General features: G+C 47.6%; 1 protein-coding gene across 2 annotated transcripts in view; it reads right to left on the reverse strand.

Moving 5' to 3' along the window:
• Window positions 1-1360: 1360 nt before the first annotated feature.
• The window catches only part of CLIC6 (CLIC family member 6), a 39819-nt gene continuing 14049 nt past the window's right edge, over window positions 1361-27130 (reverse strand). For both annotated transcript variants that reach the window (XM_088021230.1, XM_028116327.2), the window contains 5 exons: window positions 7596-7705; window positions 6874-6999; window positions 5931-6037; window positions 5196-5377; window positions 1361-1571 (listed from right to left, as the gene is read on the reverse strand). In XM_088021230.1, the coding sequence (XP_087877356.1) occupies window positions 1410-1571; window positions 5196-5377; window positions 5931-6037; window positions 6874-6999; window positions 7596-7705 (687 nt within the window). In that variant the 3' untranslated portion in view covers window positions 1361-1409. The remainder of the gene's footprint in view (window positions 1572-5195; window positions 5378-5930; window positions 6038-6873; window positions 7000-7595; window positions 7706-27130) is intronic.

The following is a 27130-nucleotide window of genomic DNA, read 5'->3' on the forward strand; positions in this document are numbered from 1 at the left end:
AAGGATCGTGATGCGTATCTATACAGCCTTCTACACCGTTTTCCATGCCGTCAGCTGGAGCCCGGCAGCCCAGCCCAGACACACTACAGACGAGAGGCTGGCTGCAGGGCAAGGTGGCAGGGAAGCCACAGACAAACCAGAAAACTCTCGAGCCTGAGTTTCCACTTCCTCCCCAACTTGATTGGTTACCAGAACCGCCCAAGAGTAGTCACCATGAATTCAATCCCCCTGGAATTTCCCTGCCTGACCTCGAAATGACACTGTAGAGGGCAGAAAAGCAACAAGAACCAGGCTAGCCCCACACCCCATCATCGCTGAAGAAGCGCAGTGCTGGGTCTGAGAGAGGGCAGCCCTTAGAAGGAATCGAAGTGTGCTTGGTTCACATTTCATCACAAGGCGGGAGGATCCTCCAATGTGCAGCTGATGTTGAGCATCCACAGGAAGGCATGGTCTCATGAGAGGGGAGGGAGTGGGAGAAGGCATCCAAAAGGAAGCTGGAACAAAAGACCATGTGCGCTCTCCTCTGCTGCCTGCCCTGGGACCTAGAGGCAGCCGCCATCACCAAGGTGGTAACTAGGCAGAGAGGGGACCTCCCATAGCTCCCAGCCTCTGTATCGCTGCGGGTCACTGCGGATCTGTGGACTCCAGGTCTCCACCTGTGAAACCTGATCGCAAGCAGCCTCTAGCTTTGCAGTGCTGGATCTTTTTGGATCCTCTATGGATGCTCATCAAGGCTTCACCCACAGGTCCCCTCACCAATTTCATAGGAATGGAGTTGTGTGCAGTGTGAACGTCTGTGAGAGACTAAGGAAGGGGAAGATGTTCACCAATAAGTTATCGGCAATTATCTAGGTGGAGTGAAATTTTAGGTAGTGTTTTTTTTTCTTCCCTATATTCTCTCACATTGTTTTAAAATATTAAAATAGGCATGTAATCATCTTGTGACTATAAAAACAGTATTTTCGTTCTGAAAAAAAAACTTAAACTACTATTTTAGAGGAGAAAAATAAGCTGTATATGATTATGAAAACTATCAGAGACAGATGATTTTTTTTTAAATTAAAGGAGGAATTGAACTCAAATCTAATTTGTCTTGAAACTTAAACTGCAAAACACATGTCCTAATATCATGGTTTACAGGATCCGTGAATGCCAAAGAAGTAAATTAAGAAGTCAGTTGGACAAGTGGTGGGTGTCACAATAGATATTCGTATTATTCAGTTACACAAGTGAGTTGACAAATCACAAGGCCATGTGCCATTTGGTGTTGAGTGGCTCTCACTATGATACAGTATTATTAAAATATGGGCATTATGGTTTTGGGAAGGAAAAAAAGGACACACAAAGACCACACTCTCATCATAGTTTAGTTCATACAGCCAAGAAATAAGACTGAAAACAATCTGGCTTCACTTCATTCTTTTTGCAACATCTGAATATGCATGTTCAATCTCCTGGTCAGCTGGACACGTATTCGTGAACTCATCCCTAGCATAAGCATTGTTCAAGTATCTCCAGATGCCAGTCATTTCAGAAGGAAATTCAAAATCTCTGTATCTCTTGGCCACGATCTGAAAATCAAGAGGAAGTAATCAGCAAAGGAAAAGCCCACTAATGTAGACAATTAGATCAGACAATCCACTCTTTTGAGGTGTGTAATATATTCTCTTTCTCGAGTCCTGATGTATTCTTCCTACAGCCAGCCAGGCTGCCCCAAATTTCACTTCAACTTTGCAACAGGAAAATTCATGAAAGTACTGGGCTCAAAAGAGTGGCTCCACACAATCCTGCCCACCAATTTATCTTAGATAGACCTTGGGATCCACTGGCATGAATTTGGTCTCTACTTCGGTGGACTTCTCCTTGTCTTGCCAGCAGTTTGGGCTTTGTGTGTTCTGCTGCTCTGTTATTTGGTGCCTAAAGATTCATGAGGATCTTCAGTTTAGACTGTGCCTGATTCACTGTGAAGTGCTCTCTTTTCCCTACTTGCTGAGCCTCACTTCCTAAAATCCCAGATATCTGTGTATATTATTCCTACAGATTTCCATCACTCTGTCACTAAACAGATCATCTCATTGTCAACAAAGGAACACAAATCCCTCTCCTCATGGAAATGGTGGATGTGAGGACGGGGCAATTGTGAGTGAACTTCATGGGAAACAACAGTGTGAGATGTTTTCTTTGGCTGGTGGGGTGTCGGTGAGGAATTTGTCAGAAAGGAGAGTATATTCTGTTGGGCACTCTATCAGGTTCCTGGGGCTGCTGTAACAAAGTACTATAACCTGGGTGGCTTAGAACAGAAATTTATTTTCTCGCAGTCCCGGAGGCCAGAATTCTAAGATCAAGGTGTCAGCAGGGCACATTCCCTCTGGGAGCTCTAGGAAAAAATCTGTTCTCTCCCCAGTTTCTGGGAGTTTCTTGACTTGCAGCAGCATAAGAGCAATCCTCACATGGCATTCTCCCTATGTGTGTGTCTGTGTCCAAATTTCCTTTTTTTATAAGGACACCAGTCCTATTGGATTAGGGGCCCACCCTACTCCAATACAACCCATCTTAACTAATTACATTTACAAAGATCCTATTTCCAAAGAAGGTCATGTTCTGAGGTACTGGGAATTTGGACTTCAATGAAGTCCAAATTATGAATTTGGGGGGATGCAATCCATCCCCTAACAGAGACCCAGCGCTACAAAGGTCAGTTCTGCTTTGTCGCCTCCGTTGTCTGGATGAAGTGGAACATGGGACAAAGCAAATTAGGAGATCTTTGGGACCTATTACTCAGATCTTGCAGGCCAGAAGCCACCGATGCAGCAAAACAAGACAATATAACTGTCAGAAACCCTCCTAAATGGTTTGACATCTTTTACCTTAATTCAACCTTATTGCTATTAACGTTAAGAATTCTTTCCTTTTGTTTGCAAAAAGTCAAGGTTAGGGTTAGAGCATCCTCCATTCTGAGGCTCACAGATGAGGCAAGAGGTCACCATGGCTAAAAATGAAGCCCAAGCAATTTACAGTCTCTCTCTTGACTGGTTCAAGGACTGTTTCTTTTCTCTACTCAGCAGGCACAAAGCAGAATGCCACATCCCTTCTCTCCACTTCCCCTCCCTGTTCCTTCAGATTAAGGGATGGGCACCAGAATACAAAGATGACGCCTCTGTACGGTTCCTCCCTAACTCTCCCTCCCCAGAGATCTCAGCCCAAAAGTGATCTGTGTGGGGCTGTTCCCTGATTCTCCTCTCATGGCCCCAGTCCTCAAAGAGGTTTGGTGTTGGGCATTTCAGGACTGTACTATTTACTTTTATAGACATCTGAACTTGGCTAAATATACAGGGAAGCATACACTGGCTCTGTGACACCTCACATCAGACAAAGTTTCTGTCTTTGGATTGGTATTCTGTCCTTTTCTGGTTTTATGAAAGATGAAGCTTTACTCTACTTTTTTCATATTGTTTTTGGCGGGTTTATAATTTCCTTTACTCTCTCATCTTTTATCATAAATTCCTTTAGACCGAGCCTCATTTCCCTTCCGAAGGTGCTCCATCCTGAAAGATTATTAAGCTGTTTGGTATTTTGAGTGCTCAATGGCTTTGAGGAATTTGCTCTCCAGTCTTATATTGGAGCCAGGGACTGCTTTATTTTACTCTGAAGTTTACCCCATCTCCTGAAATTTAAAAAACTCTTTTCTTATAGGAGCTAAACAAGTGGCAATTGATGGTGTATGGCTGGGGCATTTCTCTTGCTCTTCCCCAACCTCCATGACCATATAATGGTCATGGCAATGACTACAACACATCCGCTGAAGGGACTAAACCACACACAGCTACATAAATATCTTGTTGAAAATGGTTTCCAAACATAGGAGGTTTTGATGAGTTGAGATGCTTTCATTACATTTTAGATGTTGGGAAACTGGCAAAGTTATTGAAAACAACATTCACTTGAGGGCTCAGACACATCTTCAAGGCTTGGATTTCAAGTTAGTATCCTTCAAGCACACTGGGGAAGAGAGAAGAAGAGAAATGGAGCAAGGATTAGGAAAGGAATCGGGAAGGAAGATGAAATGCAGAAATGAAAGGCAAGGCAATGATGAGGAGCAACCGGGGGTAGCTGGTAGCCTGCAGGAGTATCAGCAACACAGATCAGGTGAGCCTAATTTGTAAATTTCTAAATGCCAATGACATACTTTATTAGACCACCGGGTCCTTGATTTGGACTTCCCTGTGTCTTCTTGCCCAACTCCCCTATCCTTCTACCAAGGACCTAGGTTTGGACTTGGTGGAATTTTAATCATAAAGGTGCCCCAGAACAAGGCTTGGCCTTCTTCTTGGGGCCTCTGAGGCTACTGAGGGCCAAGAACATTGCAGGTGTAATAATGATAACAATTAACATCTATAAGTGACGTGAAGGCTGGAATTACCACTGAGAGCAAGCCATAACTCCGGGGGCCAAGTGTAAGGCCATCTACTTCGGAATCCCCCAGGGTCACCCCTGGAAGTTCTGATTTAGGAGACCAGAGTCTGGATGGGGGATTTACAATTCTAAAAAGCTCCCCAAATAATTCTTATGCCTACTAATGCTGGAGAACCAGTGGTCTAGAGAGCCTTTAAACCCTAAAATATATGATGCATGATGCTGACTTCCCATTCAACTCTCTGGGAAGACACGATGCTAAACCTGGCAGAGGCCCAGCCAAGGAGCTGCTCCCTAGCTATAGGGGGTCAATACTAAGAGCTGAGAAGACACACCTCTGTCATCCCTATGCAGAGCCATTTCCCCTGCCAACCACCACCAACTGACTGAATTCACACTGCTGTACTCCCAGATTTGGCGCATCGTCTCCAAGCCTCAAGCATAAAAGGCCGGGTATAGTCACGTTGCCCTCAAGTTGTCTTCACATAACTTTTCTTTAGGCTGTGGGGGTAAGACTTGGAACAAGAAGCAGTGAGGATAGAGGGGTGAGAGCCAAGCTCCCAAATGTTTCTTGAGACCACCTGAAGAATACCTGGGAATATCCATGTATCTGAGACTGGGGATTCGACCGCCTCAAACAGAAAAAAAAACAAAAACAAAAACAAAAAAAAACCTGACTTTTTAATTCAGGAGTCTGCATTTTAGATATTTTTGATGTCTGGCCAAAATAAAACAAAGCCTCATTCGCGTATTCAGCACCTGCAGCAGGAGGAACATCAAACCTTTATAATGTGAAGCTTGGGTAAGAGGTTACAGTCGGCTAACGTGAGCTCATCCCCATCCAGGAACTTCCTTCCAGAAACAGTGACGTCCTCGGTGCTGTAGGCATCGATTTCATCAGGCAAAGGGCTATTTAAGTAATTATCCAGCTTCTTCAGGGCCTTCAGCAGGTTCTTTTCATAAACTAGAACACAAAGGCAGAAAATGACTAAGATAAGCCATACAAAGTAGTGTCACCTTTCTCTAGATATCAAGGAAGGAGTCAATCACCTTTCCCTCGTGGCACATGGCTGGGCAGCACCGGGGAATTGGAGGGAAGGATGTAGATTTCTAAGATCTGCACAAAGGACTCACTCCTCCCTGGAAAATAATTCTGCTGTCTACACAACACTGCTCCTTCTTGAACTCATCCACGTATTCAAAAGTATTTATGGGAAGCCCATAAGGAAGTAAGCACTGGCAAGATCGTCATTGAAACTGATTCCCACGGTGCAGCAGGGGATTCCTGGTGGGGATTCTTTTCCCCTCAAAATGTTCTTTTCTGGGCTCCCAATCTCGATCTCCTGAAACCCACGTGCAGATTCAACACTAGAGGTACTTTTTCCTTATTTCTAGATACAGGCCCCTACCCCCAGGGACATTAGTCAGAACTCCCAGGATCTTAGAAGCCACACCAGAGGCTGAGCAAGGGGCACTCTGAGTGGAGAACTCTGAAGGGGAAGATGGCAGGTACTCACTCTCATTTGCATCCTTCTTGGTGTTTTTTATAAATGCGGAGAATTTGGCAAACACATCATTTCCGGCAGAGTTAGAGTCAGGGTGTTGGGTCCCCAGCTTAGGGTACCTTGAAAAATTTAGGATTGGAGTATCACAGGTAAGTAATGTTTGAGTTGGGCTCATTCGAGTGGGGCAGGGCGGGGGAGCGGGGAGGCAGGTCTTTCTCTGAGAGGATATAGAAGAAAAAAAACTTCCCCCTTGAATGTTTTCCTAATCTTTTTATCTCCAAGCTTTGGAAGCAACAGTCTAGGGAGAAAGCACTTGTTCTCATCCTGGCACACCTTGGACCCGGCTGGTCTTAGTTTCCTTTCAAGTAAGACAAAGGTGGTGCACTAGAAGGTTCTCTTCCAGGTCCGGCACTCTGCAACATCCCACAGTAACATGCACACCTTACCTTCCAGCAGTGGACCTAAGAAATGGCCGACCCATTAGACATCGACCCACCTCCCCCCTACTTCCTGTCATCAAACCATAATTGCCAACCTGCAGGTGCAAAGCAGAGAGAACCAGGTCTATCATCACTCAAGGCTTCTGATCTTGCTCTGTGTTTTCTGTGGCACACCACAGTACAGCGAAGGAAGTTAAGTACCGTGGCCACAGAAAACCAAATACACGAAGCCAGGAGCTTTCAAATTGTCTGTGAAGGGGCGCCTGGGTGGCTCAGTCGTTAAGCGTCTGCCTTCAGCTCAGGTCATGATCCAAGGGTCCTGGGATCGAGACCCGCATCGGGCTCCTTGCTCAGCAGGAAGCCTGCTTCTCCCTCTCCCACTCCCCCTGCTTGTGTTCCCTCTCTCGCTGTGTCTCTCTCTGTCAAATAAATAAATAAAATCTTAAAAAAAAAAAATGTCTGTGAAGGGGGAAAAGTGACAATCCGGTTGTGAGTGCTGGTTTTATGAGGCCTACCTCGGGGGAGCCAGTTTCTCCTCTAAGAACTCCTCGATCTTATTCACATCCGTCTTGACTTCACCATCAAAAGTCATAAAGGGAGGGTTTGTTCCAGGAGCCAGATTTTGCAGGTCTGCGGGTTTCCTGGGGTGGGGGGGGGGCGGTAGTGAACAGCAGCTTTTGTAAATAGCTGGCAAGGTGTAGACTCATTTCCAAAGCTTAGCCGGGTCCTCCCCAGTTTACAAGGAGCAACCCTTGAGAATGTCAAAAGTGATCGTGGGTTTTCAAAATGTCCTACTGACAACGAAAGTGTGGCTCTTCTCTGGATGCAGAGGTGAGAGAAAGTGAACTCTCCCCAGTGTCCTCACAGGAGATCTGCACACACAGGCTTTTGAGAGGTTCTCCGCTGACCAGGAACGGGGTGGGGGGGTGCAGGTTCCTTATGGTGCCCCCAACTCCTCCCTGATCATGTCTGATCCGATCCTGTCATTACTGATGAGCCCAGACTTGGGCTTCAGTCCTGATCGAGGATGGATGTGCCACGATATTGCCCGTGGGTCCTAGGAGTGTGTGCGTGTGAGTGTGTGCACCTGTGAGTGTGCCTGAGTTTTGAACGTGTGTGTGTGTTACATGAGTGGGGGGGAGTATGAGTGTGGGGTGTGAGTGTGGCTGTGAGTTGGGTGTGGGTATGAATGGGTGTGCCAGGAATCAAGTAGAGTTACTTCAATAATGCATCTTACCTCTTCAGGTCCACTGTTGTCACATTAAATATAACGCCCTTTAGCCAGAGAATCATAAAGAGGCGCTGGGAAAACGGGCAATTCCCAATACTCTCACCATCATAACCAGCCTAAGTGGAAAAAGGAATCTTTATCAGAGCCAGCCTCACAATTTTAAGCGCCAGATTCCGCACTGCGTGGGCACAAAACCATTACAAATTTGTGTTAATGGTCATGACGCTGTACATACCCTTCTGGGGCCATTTCACTGAGCCACTGAGCTCCGCTGGGGTGAGGGTGGGGAAACACAGGGGCGGGCTGCACCGAGCATTTCCTTCTGCCTTCCCACCACTCACCACTTCCTGCCACGCTGGGCCTCTGCACGGCTTCCGCACAGGGAAAGAGCGGCAAGTGGGAACTCCCTTTGTTACCCAAGGCACACAAGAAAGACATGCTCTTTCCCTTCCTCTGTCTCGAGATCCTCTACAGAAACAACACACCTCTTTCCAGGATGAGCAGGCTTAGAAACACCCCAGCCGACTCTCCCACGGAGATAGCAGCCCTCATGGTCTCTGCGGTGCCTGTTTGCAGAATGAGAGGGTTGCCTTATCTGCATCCTAGATCCCTGGACGCTATAAAACTTGGACGTCCCCTCATCTGATTCATGGGGTGGCGGAGAGCTGGGGGGCATTTGTACCGAGAAGGGGGATTATTACACAGTTGGTGTTGAGAGTGGAGAGACTCCTCCCTGGTGACCCAAAGCAGGTCACATCCACACACAGCTCCCCCAAACACAGACACACTCATACTGAACACACGTCCTTCTCGTGGGCTCCTGGCAGAGGAGAAAGGCAGGTGATGGGGAAGGGGGGGGCTACACACCCCCTAGGAAATGGAGCAGTAGAATCAAGGCCAACAAAAGAAGCTCCCAAATGTTTCTTTCTCCTGCCCTCTTGCCCCCAAGCCTCCTGTCTCTGACAAGCTCGTGGCATAAATAAGATGCTGCTGGAAAGGCAAGAAGGTGGCTTAGACATGCTCTTCACATCTCCAGACTGCAAGCATCACACCCAGCCAGACCTCAGTGACAGAAACAGCCACAATTAATCCAGCCGCACATAGTTAGGAGAAGCCGGAGAGGAAAGCACCGTGTCTATAACCAGCCTCACAGGACATGAGGCAGGAAGCGAGCTGCTGGCTTGGGAACTGAAGAAAGGCAAAAAAAGATCCCAAGAAAACTGGACCTTTAGAGAGATTGTGTCCTTAAGTCACCTGAAGGAGTTGTTCTTTCTTTTTAAAAGATTTTATTTATTTATTTGACAGAGAGAGACAGCGAGAGCAGGAACACAAGCAGGGGGAGTGGGAGAGGGAGAAGCAGACTCCCCACCGAGCAGGGAGCCCGATGTGGGACTCGATCCCAGGACCCTGGGATCATGACCTGAGCCGAAGGCACACGCTTAACGACTGAGCCACCCAGGCGCCCCTGGAGGGGTTGTTAATAATAAGATGTCCTAGAAATTAAGAGGGTAAGACCCCCAGTTTTCAAAAGACTTGATCAGCCTTTTTATAAAAGACACATCCAAATGGCCAATAAGCACATGAAAATGTTCCCAATATCGTTCGGCAGCAGGGCAGTGCAAATTAAAGCCACAAAGAGATCCCACAGCATACCTCCCAAAATGCCTAAAACGAAAAGGTCTGACGATACCAAGTGTGGACAAGGATGCAGAGCAACCGAACTGCCTTTCGCTGCAGTCGAAGGGCAAATGGCACAAGTACTCTGGAGACGTGTTTGGCAGTCATCTACCAAAGTTAAACATAAACCCTACAGCACGCCAATTCCACGCCCAACGGGAGGGAGCACTGAGGTGCATGAGAGACACGGTTGTTGAGAGAAAGAAACCAGACTCATGGGAATTCAAACATAGGCGAACTTCTCTGGGTGACTGGAGTCCGAAGAACAGTTGTCCCTGGAAAGTCAAGTATTATCCGGGAAGGATGGGAGGAAGGCTTCTTGGTAGCAGAAATGTTCTAGATCTCGATCTCCGTGGTGGCTACACAGGTATATTCAAGTGGCAGAGTCTTAGGTTTGGGTTATGTTACTGCATGACTTAAGAAAAAAAAAAGGTAAAAATATGAATTAAAACATTGCAGAGAGTTGGATTCAGTAAGTCTTGCCTGGGGCCCAGGAATATGAATTTTTAACAAGCTCTTCCGAGGTGATGTCACACTGGTGGCCAGAGACCCATGAAGGTGGATTTAATGCACATCAAGAGGCACCAACAGACTTCGAGAACTGGATTCAGACTCCTAGAAGTTGCAGGCCCTTGCTGCACACTCGTCTACCCCCACCAACTCTCCAACCCCGACCCCACCCCCCAGGCAGGTGCTGGCCTGTCAACCCAGCAGGGGGAAGGGGCTGAGGATTCCCCCAGCTGGAGTCTGAAGCTTCCCGGGGGCGCTGGAGGGTTGGGGAGGTGTGCAGGCAGGACCCCCCACCCCACACTGAGTGGGCATTACAAGTCCCCTGCAGATGGGCCCTGAAACAGCACCCTGCTTGACCGCCTGAGGCCATCCCCTGCCCCAGGGTCCACCCCCTCCCGGCCATTCTGAAGGCCACTGGGGCTCCTCCTCACTCCGTTCTGGAGCAAGAAGAGCAGAGCTGAGTTACATAAAACTCCGGGCAGCCGGCTGCAAGGACCCCTCCTAAGTCCCAGTGCTTTCTTAACTGCTGCAGGTTGGGGCAGAATCAAGCCAAGAAGAGGGGGCAGGGCCCGAAAGCACAGGGACAGAAAGCCACATATTTTGGCCAGTCCTGACTTGCTCGCAGCTTCTAAACCTCTTATTTTTAGAGTGGTTACACTAAGCACAGTCAAGTCTAAGATAAATTCTGCAGAGTGGGGCAAGTGTTTCTCTTTCTCCCTTGTCTCTGCAGCCTTGGGAATCCTGTCATAACTCATTCCGAATGTGGCCAAATCCCCACGGAGCCCGTGTGTGTCTGCCACCCCTGGGGCATTGACGAAAGCTCATCTTGACAAAGAACTCCAGGTCTGGGAAGGGGCCTGTCCCCCCCCCACCCCCAAATTGTTCTTCGGGCCACCTCCAGAATGCTGGAGAAACTACTTCTCCAGGAAGAATAAAGGGGTTAGGAGCAATCCGTCCTTTCAAAGTGAAACATGCCTTTGCCACCCAGCTCTGCAGACACAGACACTTGGCAACAGGCTCCTTTCTGGAACAGGGACCGGAGACAGACAGGTGGCCGGAGGATGGCGCAGCCGCTTGCAGGCTTAAGGGCGCCAGGAGCTTCGAAGGCAGGGATGAAAGTCACAGCCGCCCTCTGCACGTCCCCCACCATGTGGCCCCAAAACAGGACCATTGCAAGCCAGCGGGGCTGGCAGGCTGGAGGCTGTCCGGCCTTTTCGAGAATGAGCCAGCCGCCCTGGCTGCCAATAAGCAGGATTTACATACGCGGTGTTGCCTCATCTTAAACGGCTTTGAGAACACTTTCCCGTCTCGCGGTCTGTTGTAAATGAGGGGTTCGGGGGAACACATGGAGGGGGTGGAGCACCGAGGATGCCTCGCTGCCGGGCTTGATTACTTTAATGTGCTTTCAGTGCTAGGACACGCCAGCGAAAATAAAGGCGGAGCTAGGCCGTCTCCACAGCCCGGTATTGAGCAACACTGGGAGCGGATGGTCTTGGTCATGTTCATTACCCACTCCTACTCATACGGTAGGAGTGAATAACTGACTCCGTAGCCATAATTGAGATGTTTTATGGTACCAAGTTTTATTTTCCGTTGCTGATAATTCTCCCGGGCTAATTACACTCTGAGCTAAAATTTCTCAGCAGAGTTTCTCAGCCCACGGGGGGAAATTTCTGTATGTATACATTTCTGATAAAAATCAGATGAAGCGGTGTGAGCCATCAGTGTCTTGTTTCCAGTGAAGACCCAGACGCTTGGATAACCCAGAATTGCGTGTCTGCCTTTCAAATGCAACTGTAATTCTCGAAAGGAAAACACAAATGCCTCCGACAGGTTCCGAGGCATTCCTTTTGCCACGGAGAGCAGCTGTGGCCTCGAGGGCACTGTAATTCTGTGGGTCCCGGCCTGTGCCCACCTGCCCTGCACAGAGCCCCCTGGGCCCGAGGCCGAAGGGTCCTCATGTCACCACAGAGCCTGGCGTCCCTCCTCACCTCAGGCCTCTTCAAACTGGAGCCTCTCCCATTTACCCTCTGCACACTCAAGCCATTCAGAATTTGTGGGGAAAATACATTTTTTTTTTTCAAATTTCCTTTCACTGCTTTTTGCTTCAGGCAGATGACCTCTCCAGCGCTGTACTGGGGTTACAAGGGAAGAGGCACGACCCCCACCCCCAGCTTCCACTAAAATGCCTCCTGCCCTGCCACTGCCTTTGAGGGACCAAATGGACCCCTGGCATCCCGGTCCAGACCTGACACTGGGGTGACAACCTCCCTCAAGGTATTTTTGGCAGCTCCTCAGCACCGTTCCCTCTCCTTTCTGTCAGAGCAGGCCACACACCCACCACCTTGATTCTCCAACTATTTGTCTCTACCTTCTTTCTAGAAAATTCTATGGGGGCCTAAAAGTTAAACTTTTCTGTAAAGTAAGCCCTTTTCCCCTCCTCTACCCAGATGTAAAATGAAAGACAACTGGGGCAGGCAGAGGGAAGATAAAGGAAGAGGCAATCAATCACTAATGTTCTCATTGTCCCTTAGCTGATAGCTGGCTTTCACCCAAGGGGGTAGGACAGCATCCCGCGCTCAGGGAAGTATTCCAGACCCCACAGGAAACCAGGAGGGACGTGGGGGCGAACAGCTCATTTGGCTCGTCACAGGGATTGGGAGAAAATCAGTGAGTCACGACAGGCTGTCCTGTTTCCAGCGTGCTGGAGGCACCCAGGCCAAACACAAACAGTAGCTGACCAGGGTGGGCAGGAGGCAGAAGGCTGCGTGTGACGTGGGAGGCCGCGGGCAACCCCCTCGCAGGTTCAGTGTGTCTATACTGACTGGATGTCTCCACAGAGGCCGGGGCTCCCTTCCTGACACCTGACTCTGGGGTCTGATGAACACCTCTCACGGTACCTGAAGACCCAACAGTTATCGACCACCGACGTGGGGCGCCTGGAATCCCCGGGGCTCGCAACAGAGAAATGTGGGAGCTCTGACTGCTCCCCGTGCCGCCCAGACTGCACCCACCCTGTCTCTGCACCTGCCATTTGGAGCAGGTGAGGACTGGGAGACTGTGCCACCCCAAGAAGAAGGCCTTGTGGGGAGCAGTAGAAAGGTGGGGGCAATCCTCCTGGGTCTCTTCCGGCTCCCATTTGGAAGCAGGTCGCTCTAACCCTCAAAACGGGGGTGTCTGGAGGAAGGGACCTATCTTCATTCGTCAGGGCCACTCCCATCAGCCCTGGCAGAGTTCCTGGTACACAGGAAAATGACCAGAAGCCTGAGTCCAGTGGCTTCCATACACCCGGAGCCTGGCTGGCCTCAGAAAGTGCCTTCCAGCCCCTCCCCATTCTTTCTTTTCTGGGCCAGCTTCCATAAACTTTTCCCTTTCAGAAGCTCCAAATTCTTCCTACTAAGATATCAGCCATGGAGAGTGACAGTTAACAGCGGGGAAGAGAAGAGAAGGGGCTGGAGGAAGGGGGCTGGAGAGAGGGAAGTGGGGGGGGAGAGGGAGATGGGGGGAAGGCCTGAGTTACAGGTTATAAAGTCTTCCCCAAGCCTCTTGAATCTAATGGTTTGACCTAAAATGCAATATTTAAGTAGATCTGAGACGTCCTGATTTTTGAGTAATTCTGTAAATTTTTAAAAAATGTATAATTCTTTCCATTTGCCTGATAAATGGAAGTTTCTATGTTGAAGCAGCATGGTCAAGGGGAATAGGCGTAGGCCTTGGAGCCCGGGAGAGCCGGTGCAAACTCTGGCCCCACTACCGACTAGTGTGTGACCTTGGGCAATTCACGTGTTCTCCCTGAGCCTCAGTTTCTCCATTTTAAAAACAGGGATAAGGAGAGCCACGCCTTGCAGGATCTTGGTGTGATACACCTGGGTCTCCCAGGCACCCAATAAAAGTAGGTTATTATTGTCATTATCCCCCATCAGCAGCATCAACATCATTACTCCACCAAACGGGAGCGCACCAGAACAGACAATTATGGAATTGAGGGAACTTTTTAACAAGGCTCAATTAGTGTGATTTTCGTGCCAAACTGTATAGCCCTTAAAAAGCCACAGATCCCCCCCGCCCAAAAGTAACGCCTCCTATATCTATTCCAAGTGAAAATTAACAAGCGAGGTCGTTTTCTTAATTGCAAAAGCAAACACATCTTCAGCCAGGAGCCAAAAAAGGGCAGGGCCTGGGCTCGCATTCATGTCTGGGAGCTACACCAGCCTCTTGGGGAAAGGTCCAGAGGAAAGAACATCTGGACAGCTCGTGCCCACCTTGACTGATGGCAAGCGAGACAAGCCCCAGGGGACTGCTTTCTTCCCAGGAAATGGCACCAAAGGCCCCTGCTTTTAAAAGTGAAGGGGATCTCCTCTGACTTTTGCCATTTGCCCTAAGGGACCCTGACCGGTTGTGAGCTGTCTTGTGTCCACTGTCACTGGGGGAGAGTGAACTGCACGTTGTGGAAGAGTCCCCAACAGGATTTGAAGGTCTACACGCCAGACCAGCAGATCCACATGAAGAAAGATTATTACAACCAAGGAGGAGAGAAATAAATTAACTGATCCCTTTCTTGTCGAATGAGAATGTTTTTTAAGGAAATGCCTCCAAAACCAGTGATTTTTCAAAGCAAAGAGTCATTGAATACCTGCTCTAATTTTAAATATGTTTCTAAACCACTGACAGCCATTAATTGGATTTAATCCTCTCAAACTCTTGTAAGATGCCTTAGAACTACTCCCATTTTACAGATGGAGAAAACTGAGGCTCAGAGAAGCTAAGCAACTTGCCCAAAGACACAGACAGGACTGGTTGCATAAAGATTTCTCTTATTCTCCCAAATGGAATCCAGTTAATGGTCCCAGCTTCTTTCCGGTCCTCAAGACGGAAACCAGAGTCTTTACCTGAACATCAGTCTGTCGCCAGCACAACAAGGGTCTCAGAGCCTCCCACCCAAATTCCTGCAGCACTCTCCTGCTGGGTCTCCCAGCCTAAGGTTGCCAGCCCCTCTGATCTTTTCTAAATCCTGGACCTTCCAGATAAGACGCCATTTTCCTTATATCTTAGATCATTCAGCTGGAATGTCGTTCAAATGCAAATCCAAATGAGGCTGCTCTCCATACAGTGTGACCAAGGCAAAGTACCTCCCGTTCAGGGCCCCAGGGTCCTCATTTACAATGGAGGGATAACAGTACCTACCTTTCCGAGTTGGGTGAGAATTCATTAGATGTTACAAAGAACAATGCCTGATACCCAGAAACATTTGATCATCTGTTGCACCTTCCCTCCTTCTTTCCTCTCCTTTTGTGAAACTGAATGAAGGAAACCTCATTTAAAGTTCTCCTGCCCAACCAACTCCACAGCAGACCCAACAGAAAGAAGCATCCCCTGCATCTTCCAACAGGAAGAAGCCAGCTTTGCTATCCCAGCAGGACGAAGGAAGATTTTCTCTTCACCCGGCAATGGCCTGGCCAATGAGAAACCGTCACCTGCTCAAGCTCTCACTTTTCTCCAACAGACTTTCATTCAAAGCAGCCCCTCCAAGTCCCTCCTTTCTCTCTAAAGTACCATTCCTCTCCTTTGGGCTCTGGACTTACCTACCGTTTTGCCATAGCTTGCACGTCCCAAATTTCGATCCCTCTGCCATTCCCCAATATACCCAGTTTTCCTGGTGAAATAATTGGCTGTTTTGCTTTCGAGGTTGATACTTTATAGGCCAGTTAACCCAGTTATTCTCCTCAAATGCTGTTCTCTCTCTGGCCAATTGCTGTGTCCTTAATTATCCCATGTCACCCTCCTACAAGACCTTTTGTCCACCTCGCTACCATCTAACTGCTGCCTCCAGACCAGTAAGTGAGCGCTCCCCTTCTAGATCCCTTTCTGTGACTGTCCGCTGGGCATTGCTTTTGCCCTTTGCTGAATTCTGCTCGCAATACAGACGGCTCCGCCTGGCTTAGCACCAAATTGTTGACTAATTGTTTCCTGTTAGTTGCATTCCTTCATGGCAGACCGTGTCAGCCTTCTGAGCCGGACAGGGGGTTGTCTGCTCCCTTGTAGTGTCTGTAACACGTTCATCTCCTGCCTAACCGCCTGACAGCGTCCACAGCACTGAGCCAGGCCCGCGCGAGTCACTTTACAAAAACTCACATGGTGGGTCAAATGGCCACTGTCCTGCAAAGTTCTAGCAATTCCTCATCAGCCATAGTTCCTTGAAAGCCAGTGAAACCCCACCTTCTCCCTGAGGAGAACATCCACCACACCCAGCAGTGTGGCCAGCCTCATCTGCCCTCAAGCATCTCCCCAGTCTGCCTGTCCCGGGGCACCTTTCCCCACCCGCCCAAAATGACTATCTCTGGGTAACAAACTCATCCTGGTCTGATTTTAAAGCTGGAAATTCTGCATCGCCCTCCCCCAGGCCCTAGGCAAATTGGAGCAGCTGGTCACCATACCATCTGCCCAGATGAGAGCCTTATTTTTTTAGGGGAGGAAAAACATAATAAATGTCCTCCTAGATTACCTAGAAGCAGGGCTTTGCTCCTCCCTAACCAGAACATCAGCATAGATTAGTGTAACGACCGATCAGATTAGGTAGCTGATACCTTGAGTGCTCAGAACTATCCGGTGCCCTGGAAGAGCAGACAATATACAGAGGGTGAGGTCAGCAGGGGTCCGGGAAGGAGGTAGGAATTACGCCCAGTTTGGCAAACTCCCCAAGTTATGCAGCACCAGCTAATAAAAGGACAGCCTTAACCTTCCCAGCGGCTAGGGGAGCCCTTGGGAAAGAAAAGCAGTTAAAAATCAGTGGTGGGGTTCGGGTGGCAAACCTACCCTAGAATCGCCCAACTCTGGGTGTGATGGATGCTCTAGATCAAAGGGAACCACAGACCCTGGAACCCAGAACCATGGGCCAGGAACCAGGATCTCCAAGGCCACAATTTCTCTCGAATCCTCCCTATTACCCCTGGGATTAAAAGGAACAGCAAGAACCTCCATCCCAGTCAAGTAGGAAAACTTTCCGGGTACCCCCTATGTCAGAAGCCGCTGGGGAGAAAGTCTGCCTCACGGGAATTTGGAGTTGATAGATCGGTACTGATTAGGAAGTGTTACCTTAGAATTTATCTCCCATCTGTCAATCCAACAAGAAGACACGTAATTAAGATGCATCTTCTCCAAATAATTCACCTGAGTCCTTAAGAGGATCACAGATCTCAGTTCTTTTCCAAGGGTCATTGAGAACAGAAGGGCTATGTTGTCAAACAGTGATGATGAAGACAACTAAGAATTAGCATTTACACTCCACCACTCATCGTTCTAAACACTTCACTTAAATCAACTCAGTCCTGACAGCAACCCTATTAGATGTAGGTACTATTACTAGCTCCATTTATAGGTGAGAAAACTAAGACACAGAGAGGGAGAGTAACTTGCCCAAGGTCACCCAGCAGGACTTGAACCCAGGAATCAACCAGAGTCCATCTTCTTCATCCTACTCTGGACACCGGCTTATGTTTAAATGGAACTCCAGCAACGTCCTTCCTCAGAGTAAAGGTCTGCCTCTTGGTTTTACCACCATCTCTTTCAGTAAGGATTGGAGGTGGCTCGGGGACTCCATAATCATAATAAAATGCATATTACAAGCAGATGCAAAGGACAAACAGTGGTTGGGACAGAAAATGGAGCTGGGTTAAGGCTACCAAAAATGCATACCCTGTGTGCCGGGGCAGGGATAGAGGCAGAGGGGAGAAGACATCTGACAGTCCTGGAAACATCTTGGTGGCCAAGTGGGCTGGGGCAGGGGGGTGCCCTCTGGCCACGTGCTACATATTCTGTTCCCTCTCTAAGAAACTTTTGCTAGAACTCGAGGTGACAATGAGTTTGACATTGCGCCTCCATCCCCACAGCTGGAACACAAACAGTCCTTCTGCCCAATCAACACCAGAACCCCCCTACCCCCATCCAGGGCTGGCATCTGCCGGCAGAAACTAGGGAGTCCTGCAAAGCCATGCACCTTTGCAGACGGTCCCACCTCATCTTCCGGCAGGGCAGGCAAGGCCAAAGTGCTCCTTGAAAAGATCCTGTCGCTTCCACTGGAATCCACTCCACCACAGACCATGTAGCATGCCCCATGCCATACGGCTAAAAGAGTTTGGATCTGGAATTTTCTTAAGGCAGATAACAACCAAATGCCTGATCTTGGCCACGAACAGCCTTCATTAAGAACCTGCAGAGAGCCCTAAGCACGAAGCAAGACCGTTTCCTGCTGCAGCCCAAGGACCTTCAGACTTGCTCTTCTCACTGGAGAATCTGAGAAGGCATGGGTTAAGGACCAGGAGGGCAACCTCAGGAGCAGACAGGAAAGTACCCACCAACCAACTTTCCAAGTAGGTCTACTCTTGACCACAACTCGCTCTGGCCATGGCCCGGGGCAATGGTGACAGGAGGTGAAGCATAAACACGAAGATGACTTACTGGTGCACATGGACAGAATAACGGCCCCATGTTATGTTACCTTCCATGGCAGAGAGAGCTCTGCCATTGCAATCAAGGCTGTGGCTTCGAGATGGAGAAGTGATCCTGGATTACCAGGTGGGCCCAATCTGATTACACAGGTCCTTGCAAGATATGGTATGTGACTGGTCAGCAAAGATTTAACAAGGGAACAATGGTCAGAGAGATGAACTCTGCTGGCTTTGAAGATGGAGGAAAGGGGCCATGAGCCAAGGATGCAGGTGCTCTCCAGCAGCCAGGAAAGGCAGAGACCTGGATTCTCCCCAGAGTCTCCAGAAAGAGAGAGAGGCCGGCTCGTGCCTTAGTTTTGGCCCAGGGAGACTCAGGTCAAGCTTCTGACCAAGGAAACTCTAAGATAATAAATTTGAGTTGTTTGAAACCACCAAGTTTGGGGTAACTGGTTACAACACCAATAGGAATGAATACAGTTAACAGTTCCTTATGAGAATGCTAAACCTCTTTTCAAGACAGTTCAGTGGATCAGTCAACAGATTAGTCATGGAGAGGGACAAATCCTGAAGTATTGGCACTCGGCCTATTCCTAGAAACGTCCTGCATGGAGCCACCCCTCTCATCTGCCAGGGATTTGCGTGATGGCCACGGACACAAGGAGGATAAGTAAGGCTACCATCTGAAGAAGGCCCATGTTGAACCCACCAACAGCCAAGCCAAGACCACAGCTCCTCTATACGGACTTGTGAGACAACAGTGCTTTGACCTGAATGGTGGGGAATCTTGCTTGTTCCTCCATGTCACAGCCTATGATGGACCAGCCCCAAGGTAGTTTTTCCCCCGGGACTCACCCGGCTATATCCTTTGCCCAATTTTTTATTTGGTAAGACCCAAACTGAGGATTCATCCGGCCAAAAATCTAGCTGGTCACAGTCACAAATCATCATATCTAGATGATGGAGGGTCCCCCCAGGACATTTTGCCCCTTATAATCTTGGTCCCTTACTGCAGTTTTTAGAACCTGCCTTTTCAAAAGGCCTTTGGAGCATCAAGCTGTAGAACAACTTCAAGAGGCTGATGGCACCCCCTAGTGGTCCTGAGATGCATCTTCAGACTTCCCACCTTCGCTTTTACCACATCCATCCCTAAGTAAATTCTGTTGGAGGAAAATGTCACAAGTTCGTCTTTTAGCCCCTGTAGGGGGCTTTACCTTCCCGATTTGCTAGGGACTCAGAGGTTTCCTGCTACCTAGATTTTCGGTTTTTAAAACCAGTAAAGTCCTGGATAAACTACAATGCACTGGTCTCCCTGCCCTTGGACTCCCTCTTAGACCCCACGTTAAAACCAACAAAGAGTGCATTGTCCCTCTGTCCTAGGCACTGGGCAAACCCAACTGGGACCTGAACAGTACGGCTTTAAAAAAGGCCTCTTGATTTGAGATCAGCAGCTGAATTGTGTGTACTTTGCTCATGTTAGGAAAATAGCAATTTATGACTCGTAAATTATTTCTCAATTCTCACTGAAGAACAATGGAGAGAGGAGGGAGGAAGCACAGCGGGTGGGAGAGCAGGGTCACCCCATTTGCTGGGCAGAACAGAACATGAAGAAAAATCTAATTATCTCTAGAAGTGTCCAGATTCAGCTTTCTCAACTTGCTCAGAATTCTGTAGCTCTTTTGCAAAAGTCATTAGAAACCTGTAGCTTCCTGAAAAACAAAAGAGGTATTTGTTTTCTCTTTATTCTTCTTTGTAATGTTTATAAGTTTTAAGGAAGCCAAAGACCTAGAACCATCTATTTACAAAGAAGAAAGCTTACTGCCTTGAAGAAGACACTCAGGTTGGTTTCAGTGACCAACAAGTCAAAGTCGTATTGATTGGGACAGGGAAGGGGACTAGGAATTCCATAGCACTTTTTGTTCAGATTAAACTAGCCAGTTAATCAGAAATATCTTAAGGGTTACCAAGGGAATTCTTGAAAGACAGTTTAGGATGAATGTGGATTTTAGGATGCTTTCCTTTTAATATTTGGCAGAAACCAGAAGCTTTGTGGTTACCATTTCAGGTGGAAGGCAAAGATCACCTGGGCTGTATGATTTGTGAGATCTGGAAGAGCCCACCGAGCTAAAGATGCCCATACCAGCCTTCCACGAAATCCTACATCTCAGAGAATCATCTAGAAAAAAACCCACAGTCTGTTAAGATAAGTGGTCGTGGTTACTCTTCTCTTCCCCAGGAGGACACGGGCCCCAGCAACCGCCAACCTTCCCACAAAATGACACGGTCCGTTTCCTCATACACAACGCAAAAATGTCCACTTTGATGACCCTTTCTGCACCTTCCTACAGGTGTTTACTCCAGTGGCAAAACCAGATCAACACTTGTCTCGTCTTATTAAATGTCATTTTGTAAAGTTATGCTTGTCAGATCGCCTTCCAAAAGTTTCAAGGTACTTTTGGGAAGCCATATTAATTACCACAGCTATAGTTCTGAAGGATATTCAGAATTTCAAATTAAATCATTTGGTATACTATCATGGAATATTACTTGGCCATAAAAGAGTGTAATCTTGCCTTTGGCGACCACGTGGCTGGACCCAGAGGGTATGATGCTAAGCGAAATAAGTTAGAGAAAGACAAATACCATTTGATTTCACTTATGGGTAGAATCTAAAAAACAAAACAAATGAACAAACAAACAAAACTGACTTTTAAATATAGGGAACTAGTGGACGAAACAGGTGAAGGGGATGAAGAGGTACAAACTTCCAGTTATGAAATAAATAAGTCACAGAGATGAAAAGCCCAGCGTGGGGAATAGAGTTGACATTGTAATAAGGTATGGGGACAGGTGGTGACTACACTTATCGTGGCGAGCATTGCATAACGTATAGACTTGTCGAATCACTGTGTTGTGCACCTGACACTAATATAACACTGGACATCAATTATACTTAAATAATTGAAAAAAAAATCTGGTATACTGAAAAACAGCAACCGAGGGTACCAAGTAGGACAAATAGAACAGAGCCATTTCTAGGCATTAGGTAATCAGTGTCTCCTGCAGTTGTCTTGCCTAATGGAATAATGGATTATCCCTGAATGGCTTTTGCACTTCAACAAGAATAGCAAACAAATGAACAGCTCCCAGCACAAAATACGACTTCTCGTAAAGGAGAGAGGTGATTACATAATGCACTATGGGACCCCAGACCAGACCAATGGTATAATGGGATGGTGTTTTTACTTAAATGCAAATTTAGTAAACTTTGTCCTGTATCTTCCTGGTTAATAAGAAACCTGAGCCACACCAACTTGCTAATTTTCCCTGACTCACCCTGTTTTCCCACTGAGATCTGAAGGTAAGCCTGCATTACTAAACAGAAATCTCAGGCTTCACAAGCTTTGGACTCAAACCAGCCTATCATTTTGCATCGGTGAAAGGAGACAGAAGAATCAACCAGGAGGTCACAAAATCCTCTCAGGTATAAGTTAGGAAGGGTTGGCATTAAGCTTCAAAAGCAAGAAAATCAGAGTAAGAATTAAAAAAAAAGTGCATTTAGTAAAATGACAAAATGCTACAGGAACTATGCTTGGGAAGGTAACAGCTCCAGTTGTAACAATTAGATTTTATTTTGCATTTCCTTGCAGGCTCTGATGAGCTCCATGCAAGTTCAGGGGTTTCTAGGTCATGGATAATAAATGTGCTGGACTTTGAAGTTCTTTGTCAGTGAGCAGAGACACACAGTACGGATCTACAGATGTTCATAATTTAAATGGGGAGACCTGGGGGCTTCAGACATTACAGAATTATCTGGAGGCTTTCTTAGTCCCTAGGACTATATTCTATGCCCTGGCCTGACCCACACAACAGGGAAGGCAGGTGGCCTAAGCCCAGGGGGATCAGCTGCTCTCCAGACAAGGAGAAACACCAAACGGGCTGGCCACCGCTGAGGCTAACGCCCTGGCTTTATTATAAGGAAGTCTTTTCTGTGCCACATGCTTTTTTTGGCAAATATTGTAACTCCCTCCCCACCCTCACCCCTGGGAAAAGAGAAGGAGGGGCCTATACTATTTCAGGATTCCCTAACCCTGACTTTTTAGCTCAAAAAAGACTGAGCCAGAGATCAGCTTCCCAGAGTTGTCCACAAACCAGTCAAGGAGCAAACCCTTCCAAGGCTCCTGTTTTTAAAAGGGGCAGTTATGGTAAGCGGCCAGGAAACCGATGTCCCTAATTTGTTGCAAATCGTACTATGGCCGCCGAAACCCAGTGTCGAAGTGATGAGTCACTTCATCCGCCCCATGGAGACAGACACAAGAGGAGAGGCTGGGGTTTTCTAAAGATGTTCACGTATTGTCCTAAATCCAAACTAGGCAAGTCCAGTTCCTTAAGAATTGCTGTATTTCGGGACGCCTGGGTGGCTCAGTCGGTTAAGCGTCTGCCTTCGGCTGGGGTCATGACCACAGGGTCCTGGGATGGAGCCCCACATCGGGCTCCCTGCTCGGCGGGGAGTCTGCTTCTCCTTCTCCCCTCTCCACCAGTTCGTGCCCTCTCAATCTCTCTCTCTCAAATAAATAAAATCTTAAAAAAAGAAAAAAAAAAGAATTGCTGTATTTCGGTTTTATGTTGAGGGCCAAAGTAAGGCTTGGGAAACTGGACTTCAGAAAGGTAGACAACAAAATACTCCTATTTGCATAGAATAACTTGCAAATATTGCACCCTAGGGTGTCTGTAGCTCATTAACTACACAGAAGAACACAGGTGCCCTCCCTTTCAGGAAGAATACAGAGTGGGAAGATGATCTGGCTGTGATATGGCAGATGCCACCCATCAACCAGAGGTCGATCCTGGGCCCCTGGATATCCAGGCATGTTCCACCTTCACTGACCGTAAGCTTGAGCAGGATCAGAGTAGCCCCTCACCCTGCTCCAGCCCCCAGGTCTGTCCTTTGGGAGCAAACAAGGGTCCAGATGCCCCTGCTGGAACCCCAAACAAGCTTCCGTGATCCATTTATAGGAAAGAAGGGGACAGTCTTCTGTAGGAAGAAGGAAGCAGAAGCTTCTCTCACCCCATGACCGCAGAGCCGGAACCAGGGTGGCTGCTCAAAGGGGATATGGGCATCTGTTCAGAGGGTGGGGGGAGACCAAGGAGCATCATTTTACGCTGCACTGCAGGTGAATCAAAAAATCAGAAAGCACTAGGGAAACATCGCAGCCAACAAATGGACTGGTCTGAAAGCTTTTGCCAAACCCAGGGAAGTGAACCCAAAAGAAAAATCTCTAGTAGCCACAACCCCCAGAGAAGGTCGTGGACGGCCGCATAGCACAGCAGTTATGGACACATTCACACTTCATACTCTATGCTGGGGGTTTAGTGCCCCTGGAGTGGTGCCAACCAACTCTAGGGGACACCAACATCAATCCCCTCCCCAGACAGTTCTCAGAAAAAGGTAGAAGAACTTCAGACCCCTCAATGCACCAAATGAGAAGCTTGCAAGTGCACCTTCCATAGAAGAAAATGAGCCAGAAATGAGGATTGGCAGAAAATGATCATACAAAACGATAGTCAGAATGGATGGTGCCATGCAAGGCATGTGCTTTGAAACATAAAGACCTCGGAAGCACTCTCTGGTTTCATTTTGCAGCCACCTCCCAATCCCCAAAGGAAAACCATTCTTCTTTAGTGAAATTCTTGCTAAAACCAATTAATTTGGCCTTCCCTGCGGATAGCCGCCTTCCTTGCAACACACCTGTGTTGGGCTGTGGGTTGAGTACCGACAACTTCTTCCCAAGAGTGGGTCTGACCGTGACCACTAGAGGGACGGGAAACCAAAGTGGAGGTGGAGAATCCAGAAATGGACACATCTCCAAAGGCAAGCAAAACAAAGGCAAAAATGAACTATTGGGACTTCATCAAGATAAAACGCTTCTGCACAGCAAAGGAAAGAGTCAACAAAACCAAAAGACAACCGACAGAATGGGAGAAGATATTTGCAAATGTCTTATCAGATAAAAGGCTAGTGTCCAAAATCTATAAGAACTTACCAAACTCAACTCCCAGAGAACAAATAATCCAATCAAGAAATGGGCAGAAGGGTGCCTGGGTGGCTCAGTCGGTTAAGCGACTGCCTTCGGCTCAGGTCATGATCCTGGAGTCCCGGGATCGAGTCCCACATCGGGCTCCCTGCTCAGCGGGGAGTCTGCTTCTCCCTCTGACCCTCTTCCCTCTCGTGCTCTCTATCTCTCATTCTCTCTTTCTCTGAAATAAATAAATAAAATCTTTAATAAAAAAAAAGAAATGGGCAGAAGACGTAAACAGACATTTCGTCAAAGAAGACATACAAATGGCCAACAGACACATGAAAAAATGCTCCACGTCACTCAGCAGCAGGGAAATACAAATCAAGACCACAATAAGATACCACCTCACACCAGTGAGAATGGCTAAAATTAACAAGTCAGGAAACGACAGACGTTGGCGAGGTTGCGGAGAAAGGGGAACCCTCCTACACTGTTGGTGGGAATGCGAGCTGGTGCAGCCACTCTGGAAAACAGTGTGGAGGTTCCTCAAAAAAGTTAAAAATAGAGCTACCCTACGACCCAGCAATTGTACTACTAGGTATTTACCCCAAAGATACAAAAGTAGTGATCCAAACGGGCATCTGCACCCCAATGTTTATAGCAGCAATGTCCACAATAGCCAAACTGTGGAAAGAGCCGAGACATCCATCAACAGATGAATAAAGAAGATGTCATACATATATAAATGAAATATTATGCAGCCATCAAAAGAATGAAATCCTGCCATTTGCAACAACATGGATAGAACTTGAGGGTATTATGCTGAGCAAAGTAAGTCAATCAGAGAAAGACAATTATATGATTTCACTCATATGCGGAATTTAAGAAACAAAACAGAGGAGCATAGCGGAAGGGAGGGAAAAATAAAACAAGATGAAACCGGAGAGGGAGACAAACCATATGAGATTCTTAACTCTAGTAAACAAACTGAGGGTTGCTGGAGGGGCAGGGGTGGGGGGCTGGGGTAACTGGGAGATGCGCATTAAGGGGGGCACATGATGGAATGAGCATTGGGTATTATATACAACCGACGAATCACTGAACTCTACCTCTGAAACTAATAATACACTATGTGTTAATTTATTGAATTTAAATTAAAAAACAAAAATTAAAATAAATACATAAATACATAAAAGTGCCCCAAGGTATCAGAAAGAAAGGTTCTATGGCAATAAAAGCCGATGCCTTTATTTTCAGGCCTCTGGGTAGGCTCTCATTTGTTGCTGAAATAATCTACACAGAAACAGAAGAGCATTCGGGGAATTAAAGGTGGGGAAGGATTTGCTGGGTCTTAGGTCTGGGACCCAAAGTGGATGCCCCAGCTTGCCCAGCTCACCCTTGAGCACCATCAACCCAATTCATCAGAATAAGGAATGCCACAGGCTTGTAGCTCTGAAAATCTGGACTACACGCTTAAAAAAAAAAAAAAAAAAGTCATTACTGAAATAGGAGTCACCAATTCCTCTTAGGGGGAAGGACATTCTTAAAAAGGAAATTTCATTCCTGGGAAAGATGATATGAGTTGAATTGATATATTGACTGATTTTCCCACGGAAACAATGATACAACAGAAGATTATTTTCTTTGCCAAGAACTAATGGAACAACTTCTACAGAAATGCCCAACCAACCACAAAATCGGGGAAGGGGTATCCTATGAAAGGTAAAGTATTCTAAAAGATATATAAACCCCTTTGGCAGGCGACGGAGATGACATGAGGGAAAACCAACAGAAATGTGACAGAGAGAGTGCCAGTCCCTAATGCACTAAGCTCTCGCCTCATTTCCCTATTTCTGTAAGGTGCAAGGGAAGTAGGAACGCTGCTTTCGTTGGGGGAGATTCTGACCCTGCAGCCATCAGAATCTGATACCCCGGCTCCAATGCTGGAATTCCTATTTTCAAGCCTCCCTTCAACTAAGGGAAACCATTCATACTGCATCTCGGTCACAAGACGAGCCCTTTATGGAGGCCCGATGATTTTGCTGCCTGCGCATTCCATGCAAGCTTTCCTCAGCTCAGCATCACCACCTCCCGTCTTCCTGTACAGCATGTGCCAGCGAAGGAGAATCTGCACTGGTCCTTCCCCCACCTCTTGGTGCAGCAGAGAGTCATGCAGGGTGGGGCGGGGGAGCAGGCCACCTGCCGATGGGAGGGAGGAGGGCCCACGGGGAGCGGAGCAGAAAGCCGGACCGTGCCCTGCTGCACTCCTGTTATCTCCGCCGATTACAGTGCCAAGGTAACTGCCAAGGTCAATAGAAAGGGCTGTATCGGCAGCTTTCAGGCGAGAGGCCAATGACTGCAATGATTCCAGCTGTATCATTGCCATGACTGCTGTGTAGTAGAGACCATCTGCAAGGCTTCTGGTCTTTAACTTTTCCCAAGGCTGAGGGAACGCTAACTGGATGGGAAACCAGCCCTCCAGCCCATTGTCTTGTCTCGTGCCTTCCCTCTTCTGCCATCTAGCGGAGCAGCAAGATAACCGGCGAGGACGGCAACAATCCACAAACCCTAGGACAGATGTAAGGCTCCTCGGAGAGAGAGATACTCTCTTTCCCCACACTTCCGAGGACTGAAGAGAAAGACCGTTATGCCCCCCCCCCCCGTTCTCAGATCTTTGTTGGTAGTTTATTTTTATACCAGCATATGACACAAAGATTATGTGTCCCACTTCTTGTAAGCCTTTCAAGGAAAAATGTATCATAAGTGCAGCAAAGCCTAGTTTAGAAAAGAAAAATTGAGGGTTTTTTAAATACAAGCCTGCACCATTGGTAACGCTTTCAAGATTGACTTTGCCCATCCAACGGTTTAGGCTGTTCGTCCCCAGTGGAGTGGA

The sequence above is a fragment of the Eumetopias jubatus genome, unplaced genomic scaffold, assembly GCF_037043125.1.
Source record: "Eumetopias jubatus isolate StellerSeaLion01/CBP00866 unplaced genomic scaffold, mEumJub1_p1.0 scaffold_1, whole genome shotgun sequence".
Taxonomy (NCBI): Eukaryota; Metazoa; Chordata; class Mammalia; order Carnivora; family Otariidae; genus Eumetopias; species Eumetopias jubatus.